Here is a 10879-nt window from a genome sequence, read left to right as displayed (position 1 = left end):
GAGAAAGCTGGGCATGCTGCCTCACACCTTTAATCACAGCACTCGGGAACACTTCTCTGAGTTTGAGACCAGCCTGACCTACATGAGTTCCAGGCGACCCGAGGATCCACAGAGAAACCTTGTCTTGCTGTAGGGGTGGATGGGGATTCCTAGCAAAGGCTGGGGATGTTGAACCCCAGTCATAGTATGCTTACCCAACATATACAAGACTTACATTTTGTGTGTTATGCATATGTTGTAATAGAATATCTTTATTCTTTAACAATTTCATGCATGTAAAGAATGTTTGATCATATCCACTCCCAACTCCCCCTTCCTACTTCCTCTGGAAACTCCCAACATGTTCCCTTTCCCTTCCCCCATTCACATCTGCCCCTGCTTTTGCCCACATCCATTGAATCTCGTTGGTGCTGCCTGTGGGAATGTCGGCTGGTCTTGTGGACATGTCACGTGTAGGAATTGTAGCTACAGCCTAGGTTTTACCCCCAGCATCCCAAGGAGTGTGGGCTGGAGGAACCCCTAGGGAAGATTTTGGCAGCAGCCTTGACATTCAGAGTAAAGAAAATGCATACACATACGTCCTGTTCATTCTCTGTTAGACCACCCTCGCTGATTTCTCACTCTTGCCTTACTTTAGGGGACCCCCACCAATTTGAACAGAAGTTTAATTACCGCCGCCCTATGTATCCCATCCTAAGATACATGTGGGGGACAGATTGCTATCGGGAGAGCATTAAGGTAAGAGAGGCTTTTATGGTACTATTTGCTTCAAGTCAGCCTCAGAACCATTGGTACGTGGTTTGGCACTAAAATATCTTCTTCTTGGGCTGGGACTTACAGGATTTGGCTGACTATGCCTCTAAGAATTTAGAAGCTATGAATCCCCCACTGTTCCTCCGATTTCTTAACCTGTTAATGAATGATGCTATCTTCCTTTTGGATGAAGCCATACAGGTAAAAAAGTAAATATTGTGTGTGTTCCTATACTGTTTACAGTGATCTCAGTGAGAAGGGCTTCAGCTCATCGACCTTGGTGGTAGTGGGGTGTAGTGGAGAAGTGTTCGTTATGTTTTGTTCTGGGTTTTTTGGTTGGTGTGCATTTAGATAAGTTCTCTCTCAGTCTTTATCTCAAGCTGACCTCAAACTCATAGGAATCATTTCACCTTAGCCTCCCAGAGTTTTAGGGTTGCAGACATAAACCACTACAACTGGCAAAAAGTATATCGCTTTGACCTGCTAATTATAATAGAGTAATCCTTGCTCTAAAACATTCTTGCACACTGGCGTATGTGCTTTATAATAGTGTGCCCAACACTTTCTATACAGCTTTCTAGGTTTAGCATTTCACTAGATCAAAGGTCATTTTGGACTTGGGTGGTTCTTTGGATGAGAGTTTAAAAGATGGTCTTGGGGGAGATTAAGAGTACTTATGAATTTTGCAGAGGACCTTGGTTCAGTGCCCAGCACCTAAATGACAGCTCACAAACACCTGTAACTCCAATTCTAACACCATCTTCTGACCTCTTGCAGACATGTTGTACACATACATACGCATAAATATTTTTTAAGTGTGATAAAGACAAAATAAGCTATACCAACAGGCCAACAATACAGAAAAAAAAAATCATAGGATCATAATTTTGGTCAGTGACTGTGAGACTTTCATTGTTACAACAGAGTACCTGAGAAAAACCACCTAAAGAAGGAAGGATTGTTTCAGCTCCAGGTTACAGAGGTTTTGGTCCTGGCTTAGCTGTGTGCTCTGCATTGGGCCTGCAGCAGGGCAGGAGCTCAGAGTGACTAGGCAGTGACCCTCAGGAAGATGGTGTGGGTTAGTTTGAAGGTAGCCTACAGGACAGTCAAGAGCTCTAGTTGATAACCACTAAGTAACTTGTGCTTGCTTTGAGAGAGGGGTCTGCCTCCCGCTCTTTTCATAAGCCTGCACTCTGAAACTTAACCCAGGCTCTCTGAGGAAATGAGAACAGTTCCTGCTATAACCATGTCTGTTAAGTAAGGACAATATGATTCAGGGCGTGAAGCAGATGGCATTCTCTTAAGCTAGGTTAACTCATTATTTCCTGTAACAGGAAGGATGAGGAGAAGGGAGGGTTTTAAGTAGTGATGATTCCCTCTGGATATAGGGTCTGTTTGTAGAACTTTAGTTTTGAGCCTTTTGTGTTGTACGTGTATGTTTTAGGTAGTTTTGAACCTTTTGTGTTGTATGTATATGTTTTAGGAAGGACTCCATTTTCGTGTCATCCTTGTGGTTTAGCCTGGCTTCCATACGCTGCTCCACTGATCTTCCTTTCCATCTCTGGCTATGCTCCTGGCTCTGGGCAGTATCTAGCTGTTTACACAAGCTGAGACAAATCTGTATGAGGACACTATTTTTTCCTTTCCAAAAATCCCTTAAAATTTAGTTTTATATTGTGTGTGTCCACTTGCTACAGTGTGCAGGTGGAGGTCAGAGGACAGTTTATAGGAGTCTGTTTTCTCCTTTTACCATGAGGGCTCTGGGCACCAAATGCAGTTCATGAGCTTTGATTACAAGCACCTTAACCCATGAACTACTTTGTTGCTCCTCCCAAAGTTCTTAGGCTTTAGCCCTACAGTGACAAAGGCTTCACCTGGCCTCTAAACTTCCCAGCTTTGCTGACTGGGTTTGGTTTTTGTTGTTTGTTTTTTAAGATCAATGTGTATAAGTGTTTTGTTTCCATATATGTATTGACACTACATGCATGCAGGTGCTTGGGAGAAGAAAAGAATTCGTATTTCTTAGAGCTAGAGTTACAGGTGGTTACATGGTGCAAGAACAAGTGCTCTTAATCTCTGAGCCACTTCTCCAGCTCTGGATTTTTTTTTTTTTATGTGTATTGTTTTGTTTGAATTATGTACATGCATATAATGCCTATAAAGGCCAGAAGAGGATAGCAGATCCCTCAGAACTGAAGTTAACAGGTGGTTGTGAGCCCCAGTGCTGGTGCTGAGAATCAAACCCCGATCCTCTCCACGAGAGCAGCAAGAGCCTGTAACCATTGAGCCTCCTTTCCAAACCCAGATGACTGGATTTTAATTAAGCCCTCTTAAATGTCATGGCCCTTCAGTTCCATTTCTCTTATCTGGTTTCTATAGTATTTGAGCAAGATAAAGATTCAGCAGATTGAGAAAGACCGAGGAGAATGGGAGAGCCTGACGCCAGAAGCCCGCCGAGAGAAAGAGGCAGGTCTGCAGATGTTTGGGCAGCTGGCACGTTTCCATAACATCATGTCCAATGAAACAATTGGGACCCTTTCCTTCCTGACATCAGGTAAGAACATGAAAGTATGCTGTCCCCAAAAATGGAGAAATCAAGGTCTGTTTTACTGAGGGATCAGCCCAGCTCAAAATTAAGAGTTTAGAATCTAGGACAGGGGGTGCAGCTCAGTCAGTAGAGTGCGTCCCTCACCTGTATGAAAGCCTGCCTAGTGGCACACACCCGTAATCCCGGCACTCCGGAGGCTGAGGCCGGAAGCTCACAAGTTACAGGTCATCGCGGCATTTACATAGTAAGTTCCAGGACACCTTGGCATGCGTGAGACCCTATCCAAAAGAAAATTAGACTCTGGTGATTGTAACTTCTACACCTGAGACTGAAACACATCAGAGAAACTTCAAAAAGGATGATGGCGCTCATTATTGACATGTCAGAAACTATACGCTGCTCTCCTGAAGGAGCTGGGAGTGTAGCTTAGTGAGGCACATGCAAAGCATGTGCAGAGCCCTGATTCAATCCCTACCACCCAAAAGCCTCTGTGTGTGTGCTGCCATAGATACTGCACATCATCCGTGTTTCTCTCTTACACATTAATCTGAAAACTATCTCCATCCTGGCTAAATGAAGTAGATTTCAAAACAACATTTATCTCCACTCTCATCAGAGCATCACTGCCCTTTAGTAACCACTTGCCACATGTGCCTGAAACGCACTCAGAACTAAAGGGTGCTGTATTTGTAAAATCTATACTGTAAGATTGTGTGTGTGTGTGTGTGTGTGTGTGTGTGTGTGTGTGTGTGTGTGCACGTGTGTGTGATAGAGCAGCCAGAGAGCAGGAGTGAAAGGAAACCATCTAATGAGAAATGCAGAAATCAACTTTTAAAGCTCTTTTAAAAACTTTATCAGTACAAAGAAATCAGAGAAGAATAAGGTGGCCACAAACCAAGAACAAAAGCCACAAATGACAGAAAAGACATTTTAAATATTAAAAATGTAACTTTAAATATTTAGTGAAAGGGTTAAAAAAGTAAATTCAAGGAACACTGTCATTGAAGTGGAACAGGAAAAAAAAAGAGATAGAAAGTAGAAGAGAAAGGATAAGGGAATGAAAATGAAGTCTCAAATATAGGACAGATGTGGGAGCCATGGGTAAAGGCCTGTGCCACCAAGTCTGACAACCTCGGTTTGATCCCTGGGAGCACCAGCTCCCACGAGTTGTCCTCTGACCCACACACACTTGCTGTAACACATGCAGGTGCACACAAAAATGTAGTTTTAAATATTTTAACAGTGTTCATGTCTGGGTAGTAGCTTTTCTTTCCTTTTGTTTATTTGGTTTTGATTTTTGTTTGTCTATATTTTTTCACTGAAAACGTATTATGTAATTAAAAATCCTCAAAGGTCTTGAATAAATTTAAATGTAAGGAGAAAATTATGGCTGTGTTGAGTTTTAAGACTTTGGCTTTTCTCCAGAGATCAAGTCACTGTTCGTGCACCCGTTCCTGGCCGAGCGCATCATCTCCATGCTCAACTACTTCCTGCAGCACCTGGTTGGCCCCAAGATGGGTGCTCTCAAAGTCAAGGACTTCAGCGAATTTGATTTCAAACCTCAGCAGCTTGTATCAGACATCTGCACTATCTACTTAAATCTTGGGTATTTGAGATTGGCGTGAGCAAGCCTTGGGGATGCTAATATTTTGATAGCAGAGTGGCTGGTGAGCTATTGTGTGAAAATAGTGGGGGAGGCAGGCTCATCTCTTGCTGATAGACAAGGACCCCTTTATAGTTTGAAATGGGAGATTTTAACTGGTCTGTTCTGCCTTGATCTGTACAAAGATAAACATTATTGGTTATACTACTGTTGGTGAAAATATTTTTATGGCTATGGAATACTTTATAGTACAGAAAATTAATGTGGTGGTGTATGCCTGTAATCCCAGTACTTGGGAGTCCAAAGGAATGTGGACCTCTGAGTTTAATGCTAGCCAGATCTACAGAATCAGCTCCAGGATAGCCAGAGCTACACAGAGAAACCCTGTCTCAAAACACAAACAAACAAAAAACCAACATAAGATGAAGAAAGAAAGTTGGATGTGAAGCCAGGGAAATGGCTCAGTCAGTAAAAGCTTGGCACACAGACAGGAGGGTCTGAGTTCAGATCCCTAGGACCTACCTAAAGAGCTGCACGTAGGAGCATGCACTGTAACCCAGTACTGGGACAGCAAAATCCAGAAAGACTCCTGGAGTGTACTAGTCATTCACCCTAACAAAACTGGTGAGTTCTAGATCAGTGAGAGACCACGTCTCAAAACCAGTCTGGCGTGTAACTGAGGAAGACACCCTCATACATAGATATCCTTATGCATGCATGTATACATACATACCACACACAGAGAGATACACATACACACAAGATAAAATGCCTTTCTAGTTCAGTAGAGCTCTGGTGGCTTGGAAGTGCTGGGATGATTGTCTATAGCCCATCTGCTCTCTCCACACTGACCTGTGCTCTAATGCTGTTTCTTTCTAATGCTGACCTTTCAGGGATGAGGAGAATTTCTGTGCCACTGTGCCCAAGGACGGACGTTCCTATTCCCCTACTCTCTTTGCACAGACAGTCCGAGTCCTGAAGAAAATCAATAAGCCCGGGAATATGATCGTGGCTTTCAGTAACTTGGCAGAGAGAATCAAGGTGAGGAAGAGGACAGCTTGTTTCCTCAGATAGTCAGTAAGAAACTCCAGACTGCCATTTCAACTCGGCTGCTTCTGCCCTGTTTCCAGGAGAAAAGGGGCACCTTTCTAATGCCTAGAGGCAGTAGAAACAGATACTTCCTCCTAGTCAGTCACTGACTGGAGCAGCCATCTTTTCTTTTTTTTTTTTTTTTTTTTTTTTTCGGAGCTGGGACCCGAACCCAGGGCCTTGCGCTTACTAGGCAAGCACTCTACCACTGAGCTAAATCCCCAGCCCCCTGGAGCAGCCATCTTACTAAATGTTTTCCTGCCCCAGAAGAATAAGAGCAGAAATTGAAGATGTTTCTATCAGGTGAAAAGAATGTGCATTTGTGAAGTCTTTCTTTAGACTAACTTTTCTGTCCCAGTGTTAAGAAAGATTTGAAAACCTAGTGTTAATGCAAAAGAACTTTTTGGAATAAAATGCAGAGGAAGGGCAAGGCTTGGTGATAGCCTGGCACTCACCCAGCTGAGGCAAGAGGAGTCCAAGTTCAAGGATAGCTTAGGCAACACAACAAGTTCCTAACTCAAAATAAGTAAAAACCGAGCAAGGGTGAGTAGTTTGCAGACCCTGGTTCTATGGCTTTGCTCTGTCCCCTACATTTCTTCTGATGGTTGGTTTATACTGAGATGCATTTAGCGATTAAAATGCTCTGTTGTGCTCAGCTTATCCCCCAGTTGGACAATGGCAGAGCTCCATTAGGAGTGGAGGAGAGGGAAAACACATGGCTCCGACGTCTAAAAGAAAACCTTCCTCTCTGGGTAGTAGTGATGCGTGTTTTTAATCCCAGCCCTTAGGAGACAGAGGCAGGAAGATCTCTTGAGTTCCAGGACTGCCAGGGCTACACAAAGAAACCGGCTCCAAAAAGAATCACACCAAAGCAAAAAAAGGCTGACACCTTCTTTACAGTGAGTTTCCTCTTACAGGATTCTCTGTGTAGCACTGGCTGTCTTGGAACTCACTCTGTAGAACAGGATGGCCTTGACCTCCGAGATCGGCCTGCCTCTGACTCCCAAGTGCTGGTTAACACTGTACGTCATTACCACGCAGCTGAATTTCCTTTTTCATTGATCTGGGCTTTGCCAAAGAAAGCCACAAGGAAGTATTTACCAGCGTCAGATGTCAGAGCACTTTAAAATCTCTGAACCTGCTTATACCAGGAACTGCTTTCAAGCACAGACTGTGTGAGTGGCTTAGTGATTATTCAACTCCAGCCCTCCCACCCACTCCTCTTGCAAATGCCAGCATTCACACGAGAATGTTTAAAAACATCCCCGTCAGCTATGATTCCCAGCAGCTGAGCTCTGTCTGCGTCACTGCGGATGGAGGGTTATTGATGACCACAATTAAGGTGCAGCAGTTACTAAGCAGTCTGAGGGCTGCACTGTGAGCTCACTTTAGAAACCAGCTGTGGTCTCCTCAGTCTCTTGCAGACCTCCAACAACAAGAGGAGGAGACATATGCAGATGCCTGCGATGAGTTCCTGGACCCCATCATGAGCACACTGATGTCTGACCCTGTGGTGCTTCCGTCTTCCAGAGTCACTGTGGACAGATCCACCATCGCCAGGCATTTACTCAGGTATGCCCGCCCACAGAGCTGCCTCAGGAGCGCAGCCGTGTTAGCTTCATATGTTTGCTCTCTGCACAGTGGGTTCCCATACAGCAGACTCATTGGTGTAGCATTTTGCTATCACCTGTTTATGACTTTAAAAGGAATAGCTCTTACTTCTTCCTTAAGTAATCTTAGCTAGGCATGGTGACAGGAGCCTGGAATTGCACTTGGAAGACAGAGGCAGGAGGATTGCCATAACTTTGAAACTCTTGTCATCTACATAGCAAGTTATAGATAGCCAGAGCTACATAATAAGACCCTATCTCAAAAAACAAAAGAAATTGTACCCACATTATAAAATATCTCAACCTGAAATATGATGCTCTGACCTGAAATTATTTTTATTGTAAAAATATCAAAAATGGGCTTGAGCTGGGGGAGGAGGAATTAGCTCAGATTTTACACTCCCTTCAGTTACTGTATTTGTATTTGGGTATGGTAGTTTGTGTAACATAAACTCACCAAGCTGCGTGCTGTTTGGACAGTCACCCTGCAGATGTCCAGAGAAAAGACAGGAAGGCAAAGATTAGTGGAAGCTCGTCAGTGACCAAGCAACCCTTACCTTCACTTTTGGAAGAGTAGTCTGCAGCTTGAGGAAGGGACGCTGGTAACTGGAGTTTTTTACTGCAGCTCCCTACAGTCAGTTGATTGTTTTTTAATGCGTTTGAGTATTTGGGTACATGTATGTATGCCAGAAGATGTGGGATCCCCTGCAGTTGGAGCTATGGATGGTTGTGTCACCATGTGACATGTTGGGAACCAAACCTAGGTCCTCTACAAGAGCAGCATGTCCTCCCAACTGCTAACCCAACTTTGCGGCCCCCAGCTTTGTTACTTTTTATTCTTGAGGCAGGGTCATGCTGTGTTACACAGGCTGGCTCAGGCTCGTAAACTCAGCAGTCTTCCTACTTCAGCAGTACGTCCTAATGACTTAGGACCACAGGTAAACACCACTGCACCCAACCTAGCCTCTCCCCCTTTCTTAAAGACAGGAGGTCATGCAGCCCAGGCTGTCCTTAAATTCACTCTGTAGCTGGAATGACCTTGAACTCATGATCCTCCTGCTTACCAAGCAAGTGCTAGACTATAGCAGGTGACACCACTGCTTGACTCGCCCCCTTACTTCTCTTTAAAAAAAAAGATATAAAGGAGTATTAAGACCATGGTGCCTATTTAAAATATACATAAGTTGATTGAAATTTAAGGATTTTTTTAATATTTAAAAATGTATTTTCTATTTCCTTTGGTATTCTTACACTTTCACTATACAATGCTGTTCTGTGATGTCTATGAGAAGCCTGGTGCTCTCAATCCTGTCAGTCAGTCTTTAAAGTATATCATGATCTGTTTGGAATCAGGGTCTCATGTAGCCCAGGCTTGAACTTGCTGTGTAGCTGAGGAGGACTCAGCGTTTGATCATCCTGTCTCCCCCTCCTAAGTGCTGAAATCACAGACATGCACCACCATGCCTGGTTTATGTGGTACTGGGGATCCAACTTAGGGCTATGTGCGTGCTAGACAAGCACTCTGCTATAATCTTTTATTTGCCTGAGGAAATTGTCATTTCAGAGGCTCACTGCAGGGAAGAAAAAAAAATAACTCGCTTTTTCTAGCTCTTTCTGAACTCTGGCTGGCTGGTTCAACTCAGCTGTCCTGGCCCAAAGTCCTCTCCAAGCTGACTGATTCAATCTGGCTTCTCTCAGCTTCTCACTGACTAGATCTGCTTGGCCTCACACTAACTCTGGCAATATGCTCTAATACTCTGGCTCATTCTTACTCTCCAGCTCCAACTGCCTCTGCTGCACTGCACTGACTCCCAGCTGACTGACTCAGATGTCTGCATGCCTCAATCTCCTGGGATTAAAGGAGTGTCTGTTTTCCAGCCAGATCACACAGACCTAGAAGGGCTTTGGATGAGATCCCTTGCCAGAGCCCTGTTGCTGGATTAAAATTCCCCTACACTCTGCCACCTAAGCTATATCACAGCCAGTCTTGGTCTTTCTTTGTTGGTTTTGCTGTAACACACACACACACACACACACACACACACACACTCACTCACAAGTGAGCAAATGTGCATGTGAGTGTGGCATTCGCAAGTGTGGATGTAAAGCAACTTGTAGGAGTTAGTTTTCCAACCTCGTGGGTCCTGGGGATCAAATTCAGATCTTCAGCCTTGGCAGCAAACATCATTACACACAGGGCTGTATTGCTGGTCCCACCTTTGTTTTTTTGTAGAGCTTGGAATCAAACCCAGGACCTTGTACATGCTGAGCCAGCACTGTGCTATTGATCAGTTCTCTCAGCACTGAACCATCATCAGCATTTACTTGCATAGCAATCAGCTAATTTAATCAAAAGTCAATTACAAGGCCTTATCTCTTAACAGTTTATAGTGGCCTAGTAATCTGTCACTAAAATTACAAGCAGTGAACCTTTTGGTGACATTCATCTGCAGTGCCAACTACATGGAAGATTTACACAGGGAGGTTATTGGTGTCTAGGAATTTGAAGCCAATTTGAAGCATAACAAAACCCCATTTCAAAAGAAGGAAACCCCTACAGATGGTGAGTTATGATAACACAAGTGTCTAGGATTTCTGATTTAGAGAAATCTAAAGGTTGATGACAAAGATAGCATTTAAAAAAATGTTTAAGGGCTGGAGAGATGGCTCAGCGGTTAAGAGCACCGACTGCTCTTCCAGAGGTCCTGAGTTCAATTCCCAGCAACCACATGGTGGCTCACAACCATCTGTAAAAAGATCCGATGCCCTCTTCTGGTGTGACTGAAGATAGCTACAGTGTACTCATATATAATAAGTGAATAAATCTATTTAAAAAAAAAAATGTTTAAGATTTATCTTACTTATGGATATGAGTGTTTTGTCTATATGTGTGGAGGTGTACCATGTGAGCCTAATGCTCACAGAGGTTAGAAAAAGACATTGCCCCCCCCTGTAACTAGAGTTAGAGATGGGTATGAAACTCCATTTAGGTACTAGAAATTGAATCCAGGTTATCAAGAAGAGCATTCAATACTCTTACTTCTGGCCTATCTCTCCCACCCCAAAACCACTAGGATCAATATCTGAATGGCACTGGGAAGGTGGTGGCACACACCTTTAATCCCAGCAGTTGGGAGGTGAAGGCAGGTGGATCTCAGAGTTCAAAGCTACCCGGAGAAACATTGTGTGAACACTGAAAGAAAAATACAACAAAAACAAAACAAAAATCTGAATGCAGTTGAATAAGGTTTATTATGAGGTAGAGACAGAGTGAGT

The 10879-nt window shown here is 43.7% G+C and overlaps 1 protein-coding gene across 3 annotated transcripts in view; it reads left to right on the top strand.

The window, feature by feature from the left end:
• Ube4a (ubiquitination factor E4A) overlaps positions 1 to 10879 on the top strand; it is a 42369-nt gene that overhangs the window by 28503 nt on the left and 2987 nt on the right. For all 3 annotated transcript variants that reach the window (XM_032911447.1, XM_032911450.1, XM_032911449.1), the window contains 6 exons: positions 638 to 738; positions 841 to 954; positions 3133 to 3307; positions 4727 to 4907; positions 5798 to 5945; positions 7408 to 7565. In XM_032911447.1, coding sequence (XP_032767338.1) covers positions 638 to 738; positions 841 to 954; positions 3133 to 3307; positions 4727 to 4907; positions 5798 to 5945; positions 7408 to 7565 — 877 coding nt within the window. The remainder of the gene's footprint in view (positions 1 to 637; positions 739 to 840; positions 955 to 3132; positions 3308 to 4726; positions 4908 to 5797; positions 5946 to 7407; positions 7566 to 10879) is intronic.

The sequence above is a fragment of the Rattus rattus genome, chromosome 8, assembly GCF_011064425.1.
Source record: "Rattus rattus isolate New Zealand chromosome 8, Rrattus_CSIRO_v1, whole genome shotgun sequence".
In the NCBI taxonomy this organism is placed as follows: domain Eukaryota; kingdom Metazoa; phylum Chordata; class Mammalia; order Rodentia; family Muridae; genus Rattus; species Rattus rattus.
The sequence above is the reverse complement of the archived record's forward strand: the minus strand, read 5'-3'. Positions and strand labels throughout refer to the sequence as shown.